General features: G+C 47.2%; 2 protein-coding genes across 2 annotated transcripts in view; one reads left to right on the plus strand and one right to left on the minus strand.

Moving 5' to 3' along the window:
- The first annotated feature begins 221 nt into the window (after positions 1-221).
- Positions 222-5161, plus strand: LOC132395836 (uncharacterized). The gene has a single exon (XM_059972938.1). It carries the CDS (start codon positions 2592-2594, stop codon positions 3687-3689), a length of 1098 nt encoding a protein of 365 aa, XP_059828921.1. The 5' UTR covers positions 222-2591; the 3' UTR covers positions 3690-5161.
- Positions 5162-5309: 148 nt separating this feature from the next.
- The window catches only part of atp2a3 (ATPase sarcoplasmic/endoplasmic reticulum Ca2+ transporting 3), a 299782-nt gene continuing 279903 nt past the window's right edge, over positions 5310-25188 (minus strand). Inside the window, exon 21 of the mRNA XM_059972937.1 lies at positions 5310-7002. Within this exon, the coding sequence (XP_059828920.1) occupies positions 6956-7002 (47 nt within the window). The 3' untranslated portion in view covers positions 5310-6955. The remainder of the gene's footprint in view (positions 7003-25188) is intronic.

Consider the following 25188-nt stretch of genomic DNA (forward strand, 5'->3'; position numbering starts at 1 on the left):
AAACAATGGCCGTCCATTACCTGCCTCCATCAAGTCACCCCTCATTCTCCTTTGCTTCAAAGAGAAAAAAAAAGAGAAAAGTCCTAGCTTGCCTCTAAGATCAGGCACCCTTATCCAGGCAGCATCCTTGAAATCTCCTTTGCCCAGGTAGGTGTTGAGACCAAAGTCTGAAGACATAACTGGGTGAATTATGAAAACAGATAGGGAACAAATGGTGAAATCCAGCATTGTCACTTTATTATGTATAGAAAATATCACTTCAAAATCCAGCTGCAAAGTGGAACAGTACAATAAATAGATCAAACTTTTATTGTCCCCATACTCCTTCGAGCTATTTACAGTAGTCTGAGCACAGAATACCCTGTAGGAGAAATGATCAAAGAGTCACTTATTGTAAAGGTGGACAGATCCCTTGACTAATGTGCAACCTTTCATATCAGGACCCACCATGTCAATGTAGCACTAGATTTTGTCTTTTTCTCAGTGTTGATCCCCCTTCTCCAACTCCATGTCACTACAGCCGAGGCTGGGATTCTTCCAGGCTGTGCTAATCCCCTGGAGAATTTGCAATGATTCCCGACCATTTCAACATTGCATGCACCATTATGCTCAGGTCCCAAGCATTGACCACCCGACATTCTCCTCCTGGGTGAACAATGAAATGTCCTAGCCTCACTAAGTGGGAATACACACACACACACACACACACACACACACACCCTCTCTCTGCCCCAATCCACCTTGTTCCTGGTTGCTTCTGATTCTACTAAAAGCAGGTATGTGGCCATTCCTGCAGTGACTGAACTACCGGTAAATGGGTAACTGTTGTATAAACCTACGACTGTGGTTATTAGATATAAAAAGGTAAACACGTGGAGAAGCAGGATTAAGGGAGCTCCCCAGGCACTGTTTTACTCAGCACCCCCTCACATTTTCCCCCATTGATGCTCGGCGTACCTGCTGATACGTCACTGTGTGTTCCTGTGGAAGTCTCATCATCTTATTGTCACGTCTCTCAGGGCACGGTGCTGTCTGCCAAACTTAATTTTCCAAGCTGCCACCCTGGGGTAGGACCACTCACAGTGTGGGTCCCAGTCTGGGCTTTGGACTGGATATGCCTGCATCGTGAACTTCCCTGAAACATCGACAATTCATTTCCCTGCACAGATGCTGCCCGACCCGCTAAGTCCCCCCAGTACTCTGTGTGTGTTGATACGGTACTGGTGCCAGGTTATGGCTGTGATCATGAAAGCTGCCTCCACCCAGTGTTCAATGGGCCGGCAGCTCTGACTAATTCTGGGCTCACTCTCAGTTTCACCAACCAGCGGCAGAATCAGCTCTCTCCAGAGCGAAAACGTGAACTGGTTACCGATAGTGACAGGAGTCTGCGGGTGCAGGGGAGGAGCTGGCCAGGTTTATTTTCATACACTAGCTGCCTTGCAGGGCTTGCCTGTTCCTATACAATGCAGCAGTCCATTCATATCTACTGACTGCACGCGAGTATAATCTCACCTTACCCTCTGAGGGCTCAGTACTTGGTCACATTGCCTCAGCTCAACACGTTACCTGCTGGGCTTCTGTGCATGTCACTGGTAATCGAAGTCCAGTGACTTTAACTGGCAGCTGTGCACACCCATGGCCTGTGAAGCAGTGGCTGATCCTGGTTGCTGGTGTTCAGAAGCTGTACTCTCTTGGATGTGGATAACCACAACTTCTGTCTGCAACACTGCATTTGCATAGCATCATTAACATACGTAGTAAAATGGTGACATTTTACTATGGCAACGATGGTGGAGGCAGATACAATAGGGTCTTTTAAGAGGCTTTTAGATAGGTACATGGAGCTTAGTAAAATAGAGGGCTATAGGTAACCCTAATAATTTCTACGGTAGAGACGTGTTGGGCACAGCTTTGTGGGCCGAAAGGCCTGTAGGATTTCTATGTTTCTAAATCTCAGCATGCTTCGGAGGAGCCATTGGGCCTCATGGGGAGAGATAAGGAGAGGTGACCTAAAACTCGGTCCTCCTTGTGGAGTGGGAAGTGGGGCGTGAGAGGTCAAGGGCAAGTTCTGAACAGATGATGAGATGAGCATGAGAAAAGACTGGAGTAAGGGGGTCAGAACCAGAGGAACACTGGGACCTGTACTGTGTGTCAGGCTGAGTAAGTTGCAGAGGGAGGTGAGAGGGGCATTGACATCGAGGACCTCATCATAAAGATGTGACTGGCCTATGAGAGTAAATGCAGCAGGAGCCTGAGAAAATGAGTGGAATGCGCACACTGTTTCAGTAGTACTAATTGTCAGTTTGCTCTGGTGCAGCAAATCCCCTCAGTGACCAGGGCTGAGACTCACACTGGACTGTTAAAGAGCTGTTGCATTGGCACTTGTATTGAGGTGAAAACAACCCACCAGCTCCTCACACAACGGGACATCAGAACCCACCAGCAACTCACACAACGGGACGTCACCACCCACCAGCTCCTCACACAACGGGACATCACAATCCACCAGCTCTTCACATAACGGGACATCAGAACCCACCAGCAACTCACACAACGGGACGTCACCACCCACCAGCAACTCACACAATGGGATGTCACGACCCACCAGCTCCTCACACAACGGGACATCAGAACCCACCAGCAACTCACACAACGGGACGTCACCACCCACCAGCAACTCACACAATGGGATGTCACGACCCACCAGCTCCTCACACAACGGGACATCAGAACCCACCAGCAACTCACACAACGGGACGTCACCACCCACCAGCAACTCACACAACGGGACGTCACCACCCACCAGCTCCTCACACAACGGGACATCACCACCCACCAGCTCCTCACACAACGGGACATCACCACCCACCAGCTCCTCACACAACGGGACATCACCACCCACCAGCTCCTCACACAACGGGACATCACCACCCACCAGCTCCTCACACAACGGGATGTCACCACCCACCAGCAACTCACACAACGGGACATCAGAACCCACCAGCAACTCACACAACGGGACGTCACCACCCACCAGCTCCTCACACAACGGGACATCACCACCCACCAGCTCCTCACACAACGGGATGTCACCACCCACCAGCAACTCACACAACGGGACATCAGAACCCACCAGCAACTCACACAACGGGACGTCACCACCCACCAGCTCCTCACACAACGGGACATCACCACCCACCAGCTCCTCACACAACGGGATGTCACCACCCACCAGCTCCTCACACAATGGGATGTCACCACCCACCAGCTCCTCACACAACGGGACGTCACGACCCACCAGCTCCTCACACAACGGGACATCACAACCCACCAGCTCCTCACACAACGGGACATCACAACCCACCAGCAACTCACACAACGGGACGTCACCACCCACCAGCTCCTCACACAACGGGACATCAGAACCCACCAGCAACTCACACAACGGGACGTCACCACCCACCAGCTCCTCACACAACGGGACATCAGAACCCACCAGCAACTCACACAACGGGACGTCACCACCCACCAGCTCCTCACACAACAGGACATCAGAACCCACCAGCAACTCACACAACGGGATGTCACCACCCACCAGCTCCTCACACAACGGGACATCACAATCCACCAGCAACTCACACAATGGGACGTCACCACCCACCAGCAACTCGCACAGGTCAACAGCATGAACCATGTGTAGGTTTCTGGATCCGTGAGAGGCTGAAACACTGTAGGATTGAACACAAACATCATGCAGACAGGTCAGGAATGGAAATGCTAAAGTATTATCAGAGGGTTGAGATAGTGTCCAGTTGTGGATATTTATGTAGTGCCTTCTAGTTATTGATGTCAGAAATTTCTTCATGAAGCTGGTGAACCTGGGGTGCTAATTCTGGTCAAAAGCCCCAATCCTGCTGACTAAACCCAGAGACAGGGAAGGTCCTTCAGCATGTTTCACACGATTGTCAGGACAATGATTCTGAGTGAGTGTGGTGAAACAGGAAACGAAGCTAAGGCCTTTGTCTTGTGGGTTCAGTGACTTTGATTAGGTACAACCACCCATAAACAGAGACTGCTGGAAACACTCAACAGTTTCGATGTAAGATCATTGATTTGAAACATTAACTCTGCACCCTCTCCACAGCTGTTGCATGAAGTTTTGGTCTCCCCAGTTAAAGGAGGATTTACTGAAATTGCAGAGTAGCAGAGCGGAGGAAGATCATCATCACGATACCAGGCATGAAGGGAGATCGAGCAGGTTGGCACAAAGTTCGATGGTGTTTGGGAGAGTGAGCAGTGATCACATTGAAATATATTCTGAAGGGATCTTTCCCTCAGTGAGTGTATCTGGAGCGAAGTGGGCAACATCTCGGAAAAAGGATACAGCTACTGAAAATGATTTCCTCCTCACAGATTTGGGAACTTTAGGACTTTGTAATGCCAGGGGCAGAGTTTTGAACATTTTCAAGGCCAGGATAAATCTCTGGTCAATTGAGGGCAACAGAGACCAGGCATGGAAGCTCAGCTCGAATCTGCTGTCACCCTAGTGAAAGCTAGAGCAGGTTTGTGAGCTGAGATCGATGCCCGTCCTCGTGTCCAACACTGTCTGATTTGCTGAGTATTTTCAGCATTTTCTGAATTTTTTGCTGCTTTCCGTCTGATTGCTTTTGTGAAATTTTGTAAGGCAGAGCAGATTGGCTGAAGAGGACATTTTGAGTCAGATGAGGCCTTGTCCTGCTTGTGAGTGACCCAGAGGTATGGGAGGTGATAACGATGTTACTGAAGGGTGCAAATCTTCCTTTCAGCATGACAATCTCACATCCCACACTACAGGCTCACATCCCACTTTACAGTCTCACATCCCACAGTACAGACTCTCATCCCACTTTACAGTCTCACATCCCACAGTACAGACTCTCATCCCACTTTACAGTCTCACATCCCACAGTACAGACTCTCATCCCACTTTACAGTCTCACATCCCACAGTACAGGCTCACATCTTACAGTACATCCCACGCTACAGGCTCACATCTTACAGTACATCCCACGCTACAGGCTCACATCTTACAGTACATCCCACGCTACAGGCTCACATCTTACAGTACATCCCACGCTACAGGCTCACATCTTACAGTACAACCCACACTACAGGCTCACATCCCACACTACAGTCTCACATCCTGCACTACATTAAGACTTTTCAGTAAAGCCACTTCGATTTGCTTTATTTAAAAAGGAAATGGCCAGTGCTGGGTTGGAAAAGGGGACTGGATGTGTTTGGTCTCAACAACGTGACCTGACTGCACAGTGAAAATATCGACCATTGTACCTCTGTTCCTATTCCTCCTGCAAAGCAAGCCTCAGCTTCCCGCAGTCACCAAATGCACATTCTACATACTACACTATACTCAAAGAGCTAAAGCCTAAAGAAAATCAACAGACTGAGGACAATATCTGGTCAACCCACCCAAATCATCATAATTTGTAACATTTCAAAGAATATTTTTAACCCCTTTAAATACAGGTAATTTTCATTACAATAACAACAGCCCATGCATGCTTCTGATGTTACCCCATAAATCACAAAGTGGGTAATGGAGGAGAGGTGCCCGTCTTTCTGTGGTCTCTTTGGGCTTCCCAGGAAATTATCTGCCTCTCATCCCCACAGTCAACAGTAAACAAACTACTGGAACTTTTCACCTGGCCCCTTGGGAACAAACTGGGAGTGAGTGTGTGGCAGAAATTGGGAGGGAATGTTTAGTGAACAGTATGTGGCTCATTTAGAACACATAAACTGTGATTTTACATTCGTTGCCAAAATTTGTGTCTCATACTCAATTGGAAGTTGTGAATTGTGCAGAGTGAGCTGTAGAAACTCTTTGTTTGTTAGTTCCTGAGGCATGTTATGGTAGTAACTTGGTGTTTAGTGTGGCTAGTAGTCCACTCACAGTGAGGGAGGACCAAGATAGTAGTTTGACACCACAAAAATATCCATTCAGTAAGGGGAGATCGTTACAGTCAGCTTGACTGCTCTTCCTTCTGTTGTGATGTGGTTCCATATATCTATGGTAATGAAAGGGTGTACAGCATCTTGCATGTTAGATGGAAATCCCACTTGTATTCATTCTACGTTAATGGATACAAGTGCTGAACAAACACTCCTTTAAATTATCCACGACATTAGAAAATGGTAACATCTTAAATGCTCCTGAACTTGTTTTTACTGTCATGGTGATTCAACCCTCCATAATAGGAGTGATTACATTTTACAGATTCGCCTAACAAGGGACTGTTCAATATCCAAATGATGCTGAAATCTGGGCACATTCCAACTCCAGCTGACCCTGTCAAACCTTCTGACCTTTACAATTCTCATGACCTGTCTCGTGCTCCACAGCAACGGCTTCAATTCGGATTTCCAGCTCCTGCGATATTTTTTAATTTTTGTATTTTGTTACCTTTCACTCAAGGAAGGACAGCCTCGGTCAAGAAGAGGCAGATTTGTTGTGTCTGAATTTTCTGCCCCTTCAGCTCTGTAATTTCGACAAACAACAAACCAAAGCCAATCTAGTGCCACGTAGCCTTTTGTGTTTCCTCTCAACATGTGGATTCTGTTCTTTGTGGAAGCTTAAGGGGAGATTCCAATGTTTTGATGATTAGTAGGAGGAGGAGGAAGGCATACAGTCAGCAGGAACCACAAAACAAGTCAGCACATCATACTGCCAAATACTAAAGACCTGTTACATGTCCAGTTGACACTTTACTGTCACACACACACTCATATTTCCAACAGAAACCAGGTGTCCAGTTATTGCACTTGAGTATACAGGGAAATCTACAACTGGAAAACACAAGATGTTTGGCCACACACTCTTGACAGAGAACAAACATGTGTTGGAGTATGTAGACATCACGTGTATGACTCTCCAGGAGTGGGAATTGCCGACCAGCTCCTAGAACTTCAGGTGCCTGTTCTTCCTGTACTTGCTGTCTTCTTCTTCTGAGGAAGCAAAGAGAGGGAGCATTAGAAAGATCCCACCATCTGCAAGAATTTTCATTCAAGGAATGAACCCATCCTAAAAGGCTTTAGACAGTGTTTTATATTTGCCTTTACCTGCCATGAACTGAAATAACCTCCATTTCCAATTACCTCAGAAATTCAACTTGGTGCTTCTCAGAGGAACCCACTTGGTGTTCCTGAAGTGACTTCCAGTCCTGTTGTTTTTTGGAACAGCCAGGGGTCTGCAACCTTAGTGCATAGGAGCATTCATTCTGAACACCACTTTCTCATCCACATGACTATTCACTGGTGAAAGGCCTCACTATCATTGCCAGTAGGAATCATCTCCTACCAATTCATTTACCCTAATCAGCACTGAGCATTAGATCACCCTCTCACCAGGGACAGTAGAGACAGGGTAAAGGGAGATAATGAGCCATTGATTGCAGGCAAGACTCTGGTTTGTACTTTTATAGAAAGTATTTGACGAGAAAAACCATTTGGCTCAACAAAGCTCGCCAAATTCCTATTCACATAGTGTGTTGAAATAACTATTGAGTTTAGATTTGTAAGTCTCTAAAGTACTACTGTCAGTACACAACTAGCTAGTTTGTTCCATGTTGTGTAACTCATTGTGTAAAGAAATGCTTCCTGATCAGGATGAGGTCGAAGTGAAGCAAGTCTGTGTGCTGGACAGTGTGGAGATTAAGGAAGAAGTAGTGCTGGATCTTCTTAAAAACATTAAGATTGATGAATCCCCAGCGCCGGATATGATATACCCCAGGTTGTTGTGGGAATTGAGAGGAGAGATCGCAGGAGCATTAGCTGTGATCTTTGAATCCTCTTTGGCTGCAGGGGAAGTGCCGGAGGACTGGAGAATGGCAAATGTAGTTCCCTTGTTTAAAAAAGGTAATAGGGAGACACCTGGGAACTATAGACCAGTGAGTCTTATGCCAGTGGTCTGCAAACTACTGGAAAGGATTCTTAAGGATAGGATCTACGAGCATTTGGAGAAGTACTGTCTACTCATGGATAGTCAACATGGGTTTGTGAAGGGAGGGTCATGCCTCACGAGACTGATTGAGTTTTTTGAAGACATAACAGAAGAAATTGATGAGGGTAGGGCAGTGGATGAACTACATGAACTTTAGCAAAGCATTTGACAAGGTCCCTCATGGGAGACTCATCCAGAAAGTCATGAGGTATGGGATAAGTGGAACCTTGGCTGTTTGGATAAAAAATTGGCTTAAAGGAAAAAAGCAGAGGGTAGTCGTGGAAGGAAAGTATTCTGCATGGAGGTTGGTGACTAGTGGAGTGCCGCAGGGATCTGTCCTGGGACCCCTGCTATTTGTGGTTTTTATGAATGACCTGGATGTAAAGGTGGAAAGATGGGTGAGAAAGTTTGCAGATGACATGAAGATTGGAGGAGTTGTGGATGGAGCTGTAGGTTGTCGAAGGTTACAAGAGGATATAGACAGGCTGCAGAGTTGGGCAGCAAACTGGCAGATGGAGTTCAATCTGGATAAGTGTGAGGTGATGCATTTTGGAAGGACAAACCAGAAGACTGAGTACAGGATTAATGATCAGTTACTTAAGAGTGTGGATGAATAAAGGGACCTTGGGGTTCAAATCCATACATCCCTCAAGGTCACTGCACAGGTTGATAGGGTAGTTAAGAAGGCCTATGGGATGCTAGGCTTCATTAACAGGGGGATTGAGTTCAAGAGTAGAGAGGTCATGTTGCAACTCTACAAATCTCTGGTGAGACTGCACTTAGAGTATTGTGTTCAATTCTGGTCACCTCATTATAGGAAGGATCTGGAAGCTATGGAGAGGGTGCAGAGGAGATTTACCAGGATGTTGCCTGGATTGGAGAACAAGTCATATGAAGCAAGGTTAGCAGAGCTGGGACTTTTCTCTTTGGAGCGTAGAAGAATGAGAGGGGACTTGATAGAGGTCTACAAGATCATGAGAGGCATAGATAGGGTGGATAGTCAGTACCTGTTTCCCAGGGCACCAATAGTAAACACCAGAGGGCATAGGTACAAAATTAAGGGAGGGAAGTTTAGTGGGGACATCAGGGTACTTGTGAGTGCCTGGAATGACTTGCCAGGGATGGTGGTGGAGGCTAAAATATTAGGGGTATTTAACAGCTTCTTGGACTGGCACATGGATGAAAGAAAAATGGAGGGTTATGGGGTAGTGTGGGTTTACTAATTTTTTTAAGGATTATATTGGTTGGCACAACATGGAGGGCTGAAGGGCCTGTACTGTGCTGTAGTGTTCTATGGTTCTATGTTAATCTGAAAATTTCCCTTAACCTGTCTCCACCTATGGCTCTGTATTCTCGGTGATGAATTAACTTCGAAGTAGCACCTTACATCCACCTTACTTACACCCTTAATGATTTTAACCATGTCTCCACTGCTTCTCTATCTGCTTGTGCTAAACCTCTCCTTCTCTATCTGCTTGGGCTAAACCTCTCCTTCTCTATCTGCTTGGGGTAAACCTCTCCTTCTACATCTGCTTGGGGTAAAACTCTCCTTCTACGTCTGCTTGGGCTAAACCTCTCCTTCTACATCTGCTTGGGGTAAAACTCTCCTTCTACGTCTGCTTGGGCTAAACCTCTCCTTCTACGTCTGCTTGGGCTAAACCTCTCCTTCTACGTCTGCTTGGGCTAAACCTCTCCTTCTACGTCTGCTTGGGCTAAACCTCTCCTTCTACGTCTGCTTGGGCTAAACCTCTCCTTCTACGTCTGCTTGGGCTAAACCTCTCCTTCTACGTCTGCTTGGGCTAAACCTCTCCTTCTACGTCTGCTTGGGCTAAACCTCTCCTTCTACGTCTGCTTGGGCTAAACCTCTCCTTCTACGTCTGCTTGGGCTAAACCTCTCCTTCTACGTCTGCTTGGGCTAAACCTCTCCTTCTACGTCTGCTTGGGCTAAACCTCTCCTTCTACGTCTGCTTGGGCTAAACCTCTCCTTCTACGTCTGCTTGGGGTAAAACTCTTCTTCTACGTCTGCTTGGGCTAAACCTCTCCTTCTACGTCTGCTTGGGCTAAACCTCTCCTTCTACGTCTGCTTGGGGTAAAACTCTTCTTCTACGTCTGCTTGGGCTAAACCTCTCCTTCTACGTCTGCTTGGGCTAAACCTCTCCTTCTACGTCTGCTTGGGCTAAACCTCTCCTTCTACATCTGCTTGGGCTAAACCTCTCCTTCTACATCTGCTTGGGCTAAACCTCTCCTTCTACATCTGCTTGGGCTAAAACTCTCCTTCTACGTCTACATAGGCTAAACTTCTCCTTCTACGTCAACTTGGGCTAAAACTCTCCTTCTACGTCTATGTGGGCTAAACCTCTCCTTCTATGTGAACTTTTTCTTTGATTTAACCATCCTGCCCTTCCAGTTCTGGGCAATAACTGCAACATTTTGTACTCTGGGCCTTTCTGAAGTTACCCAGCATTTCTGTTACCCTGTTATAATGCTCCACATCTGTTTAAATGCCACCAGCTCTGGGTCCTCTCTCCTGCCCTGAGCCCTGGGTACTCCTCTCTGAAGGATGCTCTCCCACCTTCTCATGTCCAGATCTTTTTAAGATTAAAGGTGCGGCTGATGAAACAGTTATACTTTTCCTTGGCCATATATGGAGGTTCTGGTCCACTCATTCTTGTTCCTGGCCCTGTGGAGACTGCCTTCATTTTGGTTGGTGGTGATGAAGAGGTAGGTGAAATTTTAGCCAGATGCAGCTTTTTGCTTTGGTGTTTAGACTGTCAAATCACACTGCTTCCTAGAAGGTCCCCTGGACAATACCATCCCAACGTGTCTATGACACCCATGGCACTGTGAAAGATGCCATTTCAGGCACTCCTGCTGCAAAACTCGTGACGTGACAAGGAAGAACCAAACCTGGAAATGCCCACAGGGTGGAGGTGCCATGTTTAGCATGTAGGAGGAAGACTGAAAATCTGACTGAGTGGTGCCATAACAACAACCTCTCACTCATTGTCAGCCAGACCAAGGGGCTGATTATGGACTTCAGGGGAAGGAAGAACAGCTGCAAAAGCTGGTCCTCGGCAGATGATCAGAGGAGGAGAGGATCAACATATTTAAATCCGTACGTGTTACTCTTTCAGAGGACCTGTCCTGGGCCCAGCACGGAAGTGCAATTATGAAGAAAGCATGGCAGTGTCTCTACTTCCTTAGGAGTTTGCAAAGATTCAGCATGACATCTAATACTTCCAGAAACTTCTATGGGTGTGTGCTGGAGAGTATATTGACTGGCTGCACCAGCCTGGTCTGGAAACACCAATGCCCTAGAACTGAAAATCCTACAAAAGGTGGTGGATTCAGGCCAGTACATCACAGGTAAAGCCTTCCCCACCACTGAGCAGGCTGTCGTAGGAAAGTAGCATCCATCATCAGGGATTCCCCATTGCCCACCACCCAGAACATGCTCTCTTCTTGCAGCTGCCTTCAGGATCCACACCTGTCCAAGAGCAGTTATTACCCGTTAGCCATCAGACTCCTGAACAAAAGCAGATACCTTCACTCGTCCCATCACTGAACTGTTCCCACAGCCTATGGGCTCACTTTCAAGGACTCTTCATCTCTTGTTCTCGATGTTTATTGCTTATTTACTTATTATTTGCATCTGCACAGGTTGTTTTCTTCTGCACTCTGGTTGAACGGCCTAGTTGGGCGGGCTTTCATTGATTATGTTATAGTTTCTATTCTATAGACTTGCTGAGTATGCCCACAAGAAAACGAATCTCAGGGTTGTATATGGTGAAATATATGTACTTTGATAATAAAATCTACTTTTAGCTTTTCGCTGTAGGAAGTTTAGTTATAGTACATGCTGCGAAATATGCCACTGAACTTCCAGGAAATGGTGTGAGACTCCTTAATCCCTGGGTTCCCATGGAAACAGGAGGACTACATTCGGGGAAAAGGAGGAAGCAGTCTGGAATGATGTGAAATGACAATTTCGTGAGAGGGGTTCCAAAGTTCAACAGGGAGATGCTTCCAGCCATGCTGACTGCAGACACCATGGCTGCAGCCATGGAGGCAGAGGCTTCACGACCAGTGTCACGGAGATAGGCCCTTTAGCTAAGCAGCTCAGTGCTGACTGTCAACCACCCATTTACACCAATCCTACACTGATCTCATTTCATTCTCCCTACATCCCCTCCCCAAACTCTCTGCCTTACGCACACACAGAGGGTAAGTTAACCTACAACTAACATGTCAGGGTGTGGGATGAACTAGAGCATCTATATGGTTACCACGGGTAAAATCAGAAAAAGCTGGAAACACCAGCACGTCAGGCAGTGTCTTTGGAAGGAGAAGCTGTCAACGCTTTCAGTCTGGGACCCTCGGTCAAAAGTGACCTCACATTGGGTGTTTCTGGCAATTTTCTGTCTTTCTATCAGATTTCCAGCACCTGCAGTTTCATTTAAAGGAACAGCAGACTCCATACCACCAGCACATGAGATCAGGACCGAACCTGTGGCACTACTGTGGCACGGTCTTGACAAGTTGAAGCCCTGCCTCCTTTCACCCTCTCAGCTCATCTTCCTTTTCAACCCTCCTCAACCTCTCCCTGTCTCCCCGAAGGCCTCTGTATGCTGTGAGCTCCCTCCCTCCCCACCCCCCCCCCCCCCATCACGGGGCCTGGATTTACTGGTGGTGCCAAGGTAAGTGAAATCTGTCTCCAGGGCACTTTGTGAGTAGCAGACTTCCTGCACTGACATAACACAGACCAGTTGCCAGTGATCTGGTCCGGTTTTGCCTCTGCCGGGCAATCGTGCGGCAAGGTGGCTCAAGTGGAGAGACGGGATGGTGAATGCAGCCCCTCTGGGGGCAGCTTCTCCTTCTGACCAGTACCATTTGTCCACATGTATACAACGTGGATCCCAGAAACTAGATCTCCCGGTGGTGGTGGGGGGGGGGGGGTGGTCCTGACACACATTTCGGTGCAGATACATGACAGGTCTGCTGTCCCAGAGAGAGCTGGACACCGGGGGGAGTAGGCAGTACGTTCAGGCAAGTAAGTGTTGGCTTGCACTGCAACTTCAATCCTATGGGACCTCGGTTCCACTGCCCGCTACTTGCAGGGAATGGGCTCAAAAGGAAGGTCATCAGGGATGGGATAAAGAATAGGAAGGGAGAGTGAAGAGGGTGGTGAGGTATGAGCAAACTGGACAGCTCCTTTAAAAGGTCAGAACTCTTCAACACTCAACCAGTGATCGCGTCCTGTTCCACACAACATGAGGACGCTGGGTCACAATATTTACTTGTAGCTTTGTGGGAGTTGTAACTGTCTGATTGGCTGCTTCAAATGGCAGTCATGCCTAGCTGGGGAAGCTGACCAGTAGCCCGCACCCAGCGCAGTTCGACAGCAGCTGGGCTGGGGTCTGCTGTGGGTTGTACAAAGAGGAGTAACAGCGATTCAGGCAGCTGAATGTGCAGGCTCTGGTGCTGTCAGTGGGGATTGTGAGCCCATCGGAGGAGGAGGCTTACAGAAGTTCTTGTACACAGATAAAGGGTTGTAAAGGAAATGGACAGGAAGTTGTGCTGTGGGAGATAATGCAGCTTGTACTGAAAACACATCTGCTTTTGAGAAGTAATGAAGCTGATAATGCCAATTTTAGAAGACTATTTCGAGAACAATCTGAGAAAAATTGTTTCTATTTTTCCTTTAAGAAAACCAAACCGATATTTTAACAACATCAGGCATGAAAACTATGAACGTTATAATCAGAAATGTCTAGCCAATGAAGATGAGGAGCAAAGTCGGCTATCAGTTCATCTATCTGGAAGACATTCTTTCTCAACTCCATTACAGCATTTACCTAGATCATTATTACATACAACATGCATACAAGCCCTTTGACCTTCAGAGTCCACACTGATCAATAAGCACATTTGCACTAATCTCATTGTCTTCACACCGTTCAGTAGTGGCAACGTAGCAACATCATGCCTTTGGGATGTGGGAAAAAAGCGGAGCAGGGAGAATACACCAACTTTACACAGACTACCCCCAACATCGAGATTGAATCAGTGTCCCTGGACCCATGAGACAGTGGCTTCATCTGCTGCCCTACACAGCGTCGCATTTCTGGCTTTGTTGTTGAAAGTGAGAAGACCAGTGGCCATCTCAATGAATTATCTGTCCTAAAATTGGTCTTCTCAGCTGCAGGAATTAAACACAAGATGGAAAAGAAAAATAGAGAGGGGAGAGAGTGGTGAGAGATTGGAATAAAGGGGAGAGTGGTGAGAGATTGGAATAAAGGAACGGTGGAGAGTGGTGAGAGATTGGAATAAAGGAATGGTGGAGAGTGGTGAGGGATTGGAATAAAGGAACGGTGGAGAGTGGTGAGAGATTGGAATAAAGGGGAGAGTGGTGAGAGATCAGAATAAAGGAATGGTGGAGAGTGGTGAGAGATTGGAATAAAGGGGAGAGTGGTGAGAGATCAGAATAAAGGAATGGTGGAGAGTGGTGAGGGACTGGAATAAAGGAATGGTGGAGAGTGGTGAGAGATTGGAATAAAGGGGAGAGTGGTGAGAGATAGGAATAAAGGAATGGTGGAGAGTAGTGAAGGATTGGAATAAAGGAGTTGGGAGAGTGGTGAGGGATTGGAATAAAGGGGTTGTGAAGAGTGGTGAGAGATTGGAATAAAGGGGAGAGTGGTGAGGGATTGGAATAAAGGAATGGTGGAGAGTGGTGAGGGATTGGAATAAAGGAGTTGGGAGAGTGGTGAGGGATTGGAATAAAGGGGTTGTGAAGTGTGGTGAGAGATTGGAATAAAGGGGAGAGTGGTGAGGGATTGGAATAAAGGGAGAGTCATGAGGGATTGGAATAAATGTGTTGTGGAGAGTGGTGAGGGATTGGAATAAAGGAATGGTGGAGAGTGGTGAGGGATTGGAATAAAGGTGTTGTGGAGAGAGGTGAGGGATTGGAATAAAGGAATGGTGGAGAGTGGTGAGGGATTGGAATAAAGGTGTTGTGGAGAGTGGTGAGGGATTGGAATAAAGGAATGGTGGAGAGTGGTGAGGGATTGGAATAAAGGAACGGTGACGAGTGGTGAGGGACTGGAATAAAGGAAAGGTGACGAGTGGTGAGGGATTGGAATAAAGGGAGAGTGGTGAGGGATTGGAATAAAGGAATGGTGGAGAGTGGTGAGGGATTGGAAGAAAGGGAGAGTGGTGAGGGATTGGAATAAAGGAATGGTGACGAGTGGTGAGGGATTGGAAGAAAGGGAGAGTGGTGAGTGATTGGAATAAAGGAATGGTGAAGAGTGGTGAGGGAATGGAATAAAGGGAGAGTGGAGAGGGATTGGAATAAAAGGAGAGTGGTGAGGGACTGGAATAAAGGAACGGTGAAGAGTGGTGAGGGAATGGAATAAAGGGAGAGTGGAGAGGGATTGGAATAAAAGGAGAGTGGTGAGGGACTGGAATAAAGGAATGGCGGAGAGTGGTGAGGGATTGGAATAAAGGGAGAGTGGAGAGGGATTGGAATAAAAGGAGAGTGGTGAGGGACTGGAATAAAGGAATGGCGGAGAGTGGTGAGGGATTGGAATAAAGGAACAGTGGAGAGTCATGAGAGTTTGGAAAAAAGGGGTGGTGGAGAGAGCTGAGGGATTGAAATAAAAGAGAGAGTGGTGAGAGATCAGAATAAAGGAATGGTGGAGAGTGGTGAGGGATTGGAATAAAGGAACAGTGAAGAGTGGTGAGGGATTGGAATAAAGGGAGAGTGGTGAGGGATTGGAATAAAGGAATGGTGAAGAGTGGTGAGGGATTGGAATGAAGGGGAGAGTGGTGAGGGATCAGAATAAAGGAATGGTGGAGATTGGTGAGGGATTGGAATAAAGGGGAGAGTGGTGAGGGATTGGAATAAAGGGGAGAGTGGTGAGGGATTGGAATAAAGGAATGGTGGAGAGTGGTGAGGGATTGGAATAAAGGGGAGAGTGGTGAGGGATTGGAATAAAGGAATGGTGGAGAGTGGTCAGGGATTGGAATAAAGGGAGAGTGGTGAGGGATTGGAATAAAGGGGAGAGTGGTGAGGGATTGGAATAAAGGAATGGTGGAGAGTGGTGAGGGATTGGAATAAAGGGGAGAGTGGTGAGGGATTGGAATAAAGGAATGGTGGAGAGTGGTGAGGGATTGGAATAAAGGAATGGTGGAGAGTGGTGAGGGATTGGAATAAAGGAATGGTGGAGCCTGGTGAGGGATTGGAATAAAGGTGTTGTGAAGAGTGGTGAGGGATTGGAATAAAGGAATGGTGGAGAGTGGTGAGGCATTGGAATAAAGGGAGAGTGGTGAGGGATTGGAATAAAGGGAGAGTGGTGAGGGATTGGAATAAAGGGAGAGTGGTGAGGCATTGGAATAAAGGGAGAGTGGTGAGGAATTGGAATAAAGGAACGGTGAAGAGTGGTGAGGGATTGGAATAAAGGGAGAGTGGTGAAGGATTGGAATAAAGGGAGAGTGGTGAGGGATTGGAATAAAGGGAGAGTGGTGAGGCATTGGAATAAAGGGAGAGTGGTGAGGGATTGGAATAAAGGGAGAGTGGTGAGGGATTGGAATAAAGGAATGGTGGAGAGTGGAGAGGGATTGGAATAAAGGAACGGTGAAGAGTGGTGAGGGATTGGAATGAAGGAGAGAGTGGTGAGGGATCAGAATAAAGGAATGGTGGAAATTGGTGAGGGATTGGAATAAAGGGGAGAGTGGTGAGGGATTGGAATAAAGGGGAGAGTGCTGAGGGATTGGAATAAAAGAGAGAGTGGTGAGAGATCAGAATAAAGGAATGGTGGAGAGTGGTGAGGGATACGAATAAAGGAATGGTGGAAAGTGGTGAGGGATTGGAATATAGGGAGAGTGGTGAGTGATTGTAATAAAGGGAGAGTGGTGAGGGATTGGAATAAATGGGTTGTGGAGAGTGGTGAGGGATTGGAATAAAGGAACGGTGAAGAGTGGTGAGGGATAGGAATAAAGGAATGGTGGAAAGTGGTGAGGGATTGGAATAAAGGGAGAGTGGTGAGGGATTGGAATAAAGGGAGAGTGGTGAGGGATTGGAATGAAGGGGAGAGTGGTCAGGGATTGGAATAAAGGAACGGTGAAGAGTGGTGAGGGATTGGAATAAAGGAATGGTGGAGAGTGGTGAGGGATTGGAATAAAGGGAGAGTGGTGAGGGATTGGAATAAAGGGGAGAGTGGTGAGGGATTGGAATAAAGGAATGGTGGAGAGTGGTGAGGGATTGGAATAAAGGGAGAGTGGTGAGGGATTGCAATAAAGGGGAGAGTGGTGAGGGATTGGAATAAAGGAATGGTGGAGAGTGGTGAGGGATTGGAATAAAGGAATGGTGGAGAGTGGTGAGGGATTGGAATAAAGGGAGAGTGGTGAGGGATTGGAATAAAGGGGAGAGTGGTGAGGGATTGGAATAATGGAATGGTGGAGCCTGGTGAGGGATTGGAATAAAGGTGTTGTGAAGAGTGGTGAGGGATTGGAATAAAGGAATGGTGGAGAGTGGTGAGGGATTGGAATAAAGGGAGAGTGGTGAGGGATTGGAATAAAGGGGAGAGTGGTGAGGGATTGGAATAAAGGAATGGTGGAGAGTGGTGAGGGATTGGAATAAAGGGAGAGTGGTGAGGGATTGGAATAAAGGGGAGAGTGGTGAGGGATTGGAATAAAGGAATGGTGGAGAGTGGTGAGGGATTGGAATAAACGGAGAGTGGTGAGGGATTGGAATAAAGGGGAGAGTGGTGAGGGATTGGAATAAAGGAATGGTGGAGATTGGTGAGGGATTGGAATAAAGGGGCGAGTGGTGAGGGATTGGAATAAAGGGGAGACTGGTGAGGGATTGGAATAAAGGGGAGAGTGGTGGGGGATTGGAATAAAGGGGTTCTGCCGAGTTGTGAGAGATCAGAATAAAGGAATGGTGGAGAGTGGTGAGAGATTGGAATAAAGGGGAGAGTGGTGAGAGATTGGAATAAAGGAATGGTGGAGAGTAGTGAAGGATTGGAATAAAGGAGTTGGGAGAGTGGTGAGGGATTGGAATAAAGGGGTTGTGAAGAGTGGTGAGAGATTGGAATAAAGGGGAGAGTGGTGAGGGATTGGAATAAAGGAATGGTGGAGAGTGGTGAGGGATTGGAATAAAGGAGTTGGGAGAGTGGTGAGGGATTGGAATAAAGGGGTTGTGAAGAGTGGTGAGAGATTGGAATAAAGGGGAGAGTGGTGAGGGATTGGAATAAAGGGAGAGTCGTGAGGGATTGGAATAAATGTGTTGTGGAGAGTGGTGAGGGATTGGAATAAAGGAATGGTGGAGAGTGGTGAGGGATTGGAATAAAGGTGTTGTGGAGAGTGGTGAGGGATTGGAATAAAGGAATGGTGGAGAGTGGTGAGGGATTGGAATAAAGGAATGGTGGAGAGTGGTGAGGGATTGGAATAAAGGAGTTGGGAGAGTGGTGAGGGATTGGAATAAAGGGGTTGTGAAGAGTGGTGAGAGATTGGAATAAAGGGGAGAGTGGTGAGGGATTGGAATAAAGGAATGGTGGAGAGTGGTGAGGGATTGGAATAAAGGAGTTGGGAGAGTGGTGAGGGATTGGAATAAAGGGGTTGTGAAGTGTGGTGAGAGATTGGAATAAAGGGGAGAGTGGTGAGGGATTGGAATAAAGGGAGAGTCATGAGGGATTGGAATAAATGTGTTGTGGAGAGTGGTGAGGGATTGGAATAAAGGAATGGTGGAGAGTGGTGAGGGATTGGAATAAAGGTGTTGTGGAGAGAGGTGAGGGATTGGAATAAAGGAATGGTGGAGAGTGGTGAGGGATTGGAATAAAGGTGTTGTGGAGAGTGGTGAGGGATTGGAATAAAGGAATGGTGGAGAGTGGTGAGGGATTGGAATAAAGGAACGGTGACGAGTGGTGAGGGACTGGAATAAAGGAAAGGTGACGAGTGGTGAGGGATTGGAATAAAGGGAGAGTGGTGAGGGATTGGAATAAAGGAATGGTGGAGAGTGGTGAGGGATTGGAAGAAAGGGAGAGTGGTGAGGGATTGGAATAAAGGAATGGTGGAGAGTGGTGAGGGATTGGAATAAAGGAGTTGGGAGAGTGGTGAGGGATTGGAATAAAGGGGTTGTGAAGTGTGGTGAGAGATTGGAATAAAGGGGAGAGTGGTGAGGGATTGGAATAAAGGGAGAGTCATGAGGGATTGGAATAAAGGAACGGTGAAGAGTGGTGAGGGAATGGAATAAAGGGAGAGTGGTGAGGGATTGGAATAAAGGAATGGTGGAGAGTGGTGAGGGATTGGAAGAAAGGGAGAGTGGTGAGGGATTGGAATAAAGGAATGGTGACGAGTGGTGAGTGATTGGAATAAAGGAATGGTGAAGAGTGGTGAGGGAATGGAATAAAGGGAGAGTGGAGAGGGATTGGAATAAAAGGAGAGTGGTGAGGGACTGGAATAAAGGAACGGTGAAGAGTGGTGAGGGAATGGAATAAAGGGAGAGTGGAGAGGGATTGGAATAAAAGGAGAGTGGTGAGGGACTGGAATAAAGGAATGGCGGAGAGTGGTGAGGGATTGGAATAAAGGGAGAGTGGAGAGGGATTGGAATAAAAGGAGAGTGGTGAGGGACTGGAATAAAGGAATGGCGGAGAGTGGTGAGGGATTGGAATAAAGGAACAGTGGAGAGTCATGAGAGTTTGGAAAAAAGGGGTGGTGGAGAGAGCTGAGGGATTGAAATAAAAGAGAGAGTGGTGAGAGATCAGAATAAAGGAATGGTGGAGAGTGGTGAGGGATTGGAATAAAGGAACAGTGAAGAGTGGTGAGGGATTGGAATAAAGGGAGAGTGGTGAGGGATTGGAATAAAGGAATGGTGAAGAGTGGTGAGGGATTGGAATGAAGGGGAGAGTGGTGAGGGATCAGAATAAAGGAATGGTGGAGATTGGTGAGGGATTGGAATAAAGGGGAGAGTGGTGAGGGATTGGAATAAAGGGGAGAGTGGTGAGGGATTGGAATAAAGGAATGGTGGAGAGTGGTGAGGGATTGGAATAAAGGAATGGTGGAGAGTGGTCAGGGATTGGAATAAAGGGAGAGTGGTGAGGGATTGGAATAAAGGGGAGAGTGGTGAGGGATTGGAATAAAGGAATGGTGGAGAGTGGTGAGGGATTGGAATAAAGGGGAGAGTGGTGAGGGATTGGAATAAAGGAATGGTGGAGAGTGGTGAGGGATTGGAATGAAGGGGAGAGTGGTGAGGGATCAGAATAAAGGAATGGTGGAGATTGGTGAGGGATTGGAATAAAGGGGAGAGTGGTGAGGGATTGGAATAAAGGGGAGAGTGGTGAGGGATTGGAATAAAGGAATGGTGGAGAGTGGTGAGGGATTGGAATAAAGGAATGGTGGAGAGTGGTCAGGGATTGGAATAAAGGGAGAGTGGTGAGGGATTGGAATAAAGGGGAGAGTGGTGAGGGATTGGAATAAAGGAATGGTGGAGAGTGGTGAGGGATTGGAATAAAGGGGAGAGTGGTGAGGGATTGGAATAAAGGAATGGTGGAGAGTGGTGAGGGATTGGAATAAAGGAATGGTGGAGAGTGGTGAGGGATTGGAATAAAGGAATGGTGGAGCCTGGTGAGGGATTGGAATAAAGGTGTTGTGAAGAGTGGTGAGGGATTGGAATAAAGGAATGGTGGAGAGTGGTGAGGCATTGGAATAAAGGGAGAGTGGTGAGGGATTGGAATAAAGGGAGAGTGGTGAGGCATTGGAATAAAGGGAGAGTGGTGAGGCATTGGAATAAAGGGAGAGTGGTGAGGAATTGGAATAAAGGAACGGTGAAGAGTGGTGAGGGATTGGAATAAAGGGAGAGTGGTGAAGGATTGGAATAAAGGGAGAGTGGTGAGGGATTGGAATAAAGGGAGAGTGGTGAGGCATTGGAATAAAGGGAGAGTGGTGAGGGATTGGAATAAAGGGAGAGTGGTGAGGGATTGGAATAAAGGAATGGTGGAGAGTGGAGAGGGATTGGAATAAAGGAACGGTGAAGAGTGGTGAGGGATTGGAATGAAGGAGAGAGTGGTGAGGGATCAGAATAAAGGAATGGTGGAAATTGGTGAGGGATTGGAATAAAGGGGAGAGTGGTGAGGGATTGGAATAAAGGGGAGAGTGCTGAGGGATTGGAATAAAAGAGAGAGTGGTGAGAGATCAGAATAAAGGAATGGTGGAGAGTGGTGAGGGATACGAATAAAGGAATGGTGGAAAGTGGTGAGGGATTGGAATATAGGGAGAGTGGTGAGTGATTGTAATAAAGGGAGAGTGGTGAGGGATTGGAATAAATGGGTTGTGGAGAGTGGTGAGGGATTGGAATAAAGGAACGGTGAAGAGTGGTGAGGGATAGGAATAAAGGAATGGTGGAAAGTGGTGAGGGATTGGAATAAAGGGAGAGTGGTGAGGGATTGGAATAAAGGGAGAGTGGTGAGGGATTGGAATGAAGGGGAGAGTGGTCAGGGATTGGAATAAAGGAACGGTGAAGAGTGGTGAGGGATTGGAATAAAGGAATGGTGGAGAGTGGTGAGGGATTGGAATAAAGGGAGAGTGGTGAGGGATTGGAATAAAGGGGAGAGTGGTGAGGGATTGGAATAAAGGAATGGTGGAGAGTGGTGAGGGATTGGAATAAAGGGAGAGTGGTGAGGGATTGCAATAAAGGGGAGAGTGGTGAGGGATTGGAATAAAGGAATGGTGGAGAGTGGTGAGGGATTGGAATAAAGGGAGAGTGGTGAGGGATTGGAATAAAGGGGAGAGTGGTGAGGGATTGGAATAATGGAATGGTGGAGCCTGGTGAGGGATTGGAATAAAGGTGTTGTGAAGAGTGGTGAGGGATTGGAATAAAGGAATGGTGGAGAGTGGTGAGGGATTGGAATAAAGGGAGAGTGGTGAGGGATTGGAATAAAGGGGAGAGTGGTGAGGGATTGGAATAAAGGAATGGTGGAGAGTGGTGAGGGATTGGAATAAAGGGAGAGTGGTGAGGGATTGGAATAAAGGGGAGAGTGGTGAGGGATTGGAATAAAGGAATGGTGGAGAGTGGTGAGGGATTGGAATAAACGGAGAGTGGTGAGGGATTGGAATAAAGGGGAGAGTGGTGAGGGATTGGAATAAAGGAATGGTGGAGATTGGTGAGGGATTGGAATAAAGGGGCGAGTGGTGAGGGATTGGAATAAAGGGGAGACTGGTGAGGGATTGGAATAAAGGGGAGAGTGGTGGGGGATTGGAATAAAGGGGTTCTGCCGAGTTGTGAGAGATCAGAATAAAGGAATGGTGGAGAGTGGTGAGAGATTGGAATAAAGGGGAGAGTGGTGAGAGATTGGAATAAAGGAATGGTGGAGAGTAGTGAAGGATTGGAATAAAGGAGTTGGGAGAGTGGTGAGGGATTGGAATAAAGGGGTTGTGAAGAGTGGTGAGAGATTGGAATAAAGGGGAGAGTGGTGAGGGATTGGAATAAAGGAATGGTGGAGAGTGGTGAGGGATTGGAATAAAGGAGTTGGGAGAGTGGTGAGGGATTGGAATAAAGGGGTTGTGAAGAGTGGTGAGAGATTGGAATAAAGGGGAGAGTGGTGAGGGATTGGAATAAAGGGAGAGTCGTGAGGGATTGGAATAAATGTGTTGTGGAGAGTGGTGAGGGATTGGAATAAAGGAATGGTGGAGAGTGGTGAGGGATTGGAATAAAGGTGTTGTGGAGAGTGGTGAGGGATTGGAATAAAGGAATGGTGGAGAGTGGTGAGGGATTGGAATAAAGGAACGGTGACGAGTGGTGAGGGACTGGAATAAAGGAACGGTGACGAGTGGTGAGGGACTGGAATAAAGGAAAGGTGACGAGTGGTGAGGGATTGGAATAAAGGAAAGGTGACGAGTGGTGAGGGATTGGAATAAAGGGAGAGTGGTGAGGGATTGGAATAAAGGAATGGTGGAGAGTGGTGAGGGATTGGAATAAAGGAAAGGTGACGAGTGGTGAGGGATTGGAAGAAAGGGAGAGTGGTGAGGGATTGGAATAAAGGAATGGTGGAGTGTGGTGAGGGATTGGAATAAAGGAAAGGTGACGAGTGGTGAGGGATTGGAAAAAAGGGAGAGTGGCGAGGGATTGGAATAAAGGAACGGTGAAGAGTGGTGAGGGAATGGAATAAAGGGAGAGTGGAGAGGGATTGGAATAAAAGGAGAGTGGTGAGGGACTGGAATAAAGGAATGGCGGAGAGTGGTGAGGGATTGGAATAAAGGGAGAGTGGTGAGGGATTGGAATAAAGGAACGGTGGAGAGTCATGAGAGTTTGGAATAAAGGGGTGGTGGAGAGAGCTGAGGGATTGAAATAAAAGAGAGAGTGTTGAGAGATCAGAATAAAGGAATGGTGGAGAGTGGTGAGGGATTGGAATAAAGGAACAGTGAAGAGTGGTGAGGGATTGGAATAAAGGGAGAGTGGTGAGGGATTGGAATAAAGGAATGGTGAAGAGTGGTGAGGGATTGGAATGAAGGGGAGAGTGGTGAGGGATCAGAATAAAGGAATGGTGGAGATTGGTGAGGGATTGGAATAAAGGGGAGAGTGGTGAGGGATTGGAATAAAGGGGAGAGTGGTGAGGGATTGGAATAAAGGAACAGTGAAGAGTGGTGAGGGATTCGAATAAAGGAATGGTGGAGAGTGGTCAGGGATTGGAATAAAGGGAGAGTGGTGAGGGATTGGAATAAAGGGGAGAGTGGTGAGGGATTGGAATAAAGGAATGGTGGAGAGTGGTGAGGGATTGGAATAAAGGGGAGAGTGGTGAGGGATTGGAATAAAGGAATGGTGGAGAGTGGTGAGGGATTGGAATAAAGGAATGGTGGAGAGTGGTGAGGGATTGGAATAAAGGAACGGTGACGAGTGGTGAGGGATTGGAAGAAAGGGAGAGTGGTGAGGGATTGGAATAAAGGGAGAGTGGTGAGGGATTGGAATAAAGGAATGGTGGAGCCTGGTGAGGGATTGGAATAAAGGTGTTGTGAAGAGTGGTGAGGGATTGGAATAAAGGAATGGTGGAGAGTGGTGAGGGATTGGAATAAAGGGAGAGTGGTGAGGGATTGGAATAAAGGGGAGAGTGGTGAGGGATTGGAATAAAGGAATGGTGGAGAGTGGTGAGGGATTGGAATAAAGGGAGAGTGGTGAGGGATTGGAATAAAGGGGAGAGTGGTGAGGGATTGGAATAAAGGAATGGTGGAGAGTGGTGAGGGATTGGAATAAAGGGAGAGTGGTTAGGGATTGGAATAAAGGGGAGAGTGGTGAGGGATTGGAATAAAGGAATGGTGGAGATTGGTGAGGGATTGGAATAAAGGGGCGAGTGGTGAGGGATTGGAATAAAGGGGAGAGTGGTGAGGGATTGGAATAAAGGGGAGAGTGGTGGGGGATTGGAATAAAGGGGTTCTGCCGAGTTGTGAGAGATCAGAATAAAGGAATGGTGGAGAGTGGTGAGAGATTGGAATAAAGGGGAGAGTGGTGAGAGATTGGAATAAAGGAATGGTGGAGAGTAGTGAAGGATTGGAATAAAGGAGTTGGGAGAGTGGTGAGGGATTGGAATAAAGGGGTTGTGAAGAGTGGTGAGAGATTGGAATAAAGGGGAGAGTGGTGAGGGATTGGAATAAAGGAATGTGGAGAGTGGTGAGGGATTGGAATAAAGGAGTTGGGAGAGTGGTGAGGGATTGGAATAAAGGGGTTGTGAAGAGTGGTGAGAGATTGGAATAAAGGGGAGAGTGGTGAGGGATTGGAATAAAGGGAGAGTCGTGAGGGATTGGAATAAATGTGTTGTGGAGAGTGGTGAGGGATTGGAATAAAGGAATGGTGGAGAGTGGTGAGGGATTGGAATAAAGGAACGGTGACGAGTGGTGAGGGACTGGAATAAAGGAAAGTTGACGAGTGGTGAGGGATTGGAATAAAGGGAGAGTGGTGAGGGATTGGAATAAAGGAATGATGGAGAGTGGTGAGGGATTGGAATAAAGGAATGGTGAAGAGTGGTGAGGGATTGGAATGAAGGGGAGAGTGGTGAGGAATCAGAATAAAGGAATGGTGGAGATTGGTGAGGGATTGGAATAAAGGGGAGAGTGGTGAGGGATTGGAATAAAGGGGAGAGTGGTGAGGGATTGGAATAAAGGAACAGTGAAGAGTGGTGAGGGATTGGAATAAAGGAATGGTGGAGAGT

Source organism: Hypanus sabinus, chromosome 6, assembly GCF_030144855.1.
Source record: "Hypanus sabinus isolate sHypSab1 chromosome 6, sHypSab1.hap1, whole genome shotgun sequence".
NCBI lineage: Eukaryota > Metazoa > Chordata > Chondrichthyes > Myliobatiformes > Dasyatidae > Hypanus > Hypanus sabinus.

Bases quoted from the DNA above. Each gene is read 5' to 3' on its own strand.
- LOC132395836 (XM_059972938.1), top strand. From the start codon at position 2,592: ATGTCACGACCCACCAGCTCCTCACACAACGGGACATCAGAACCCACC.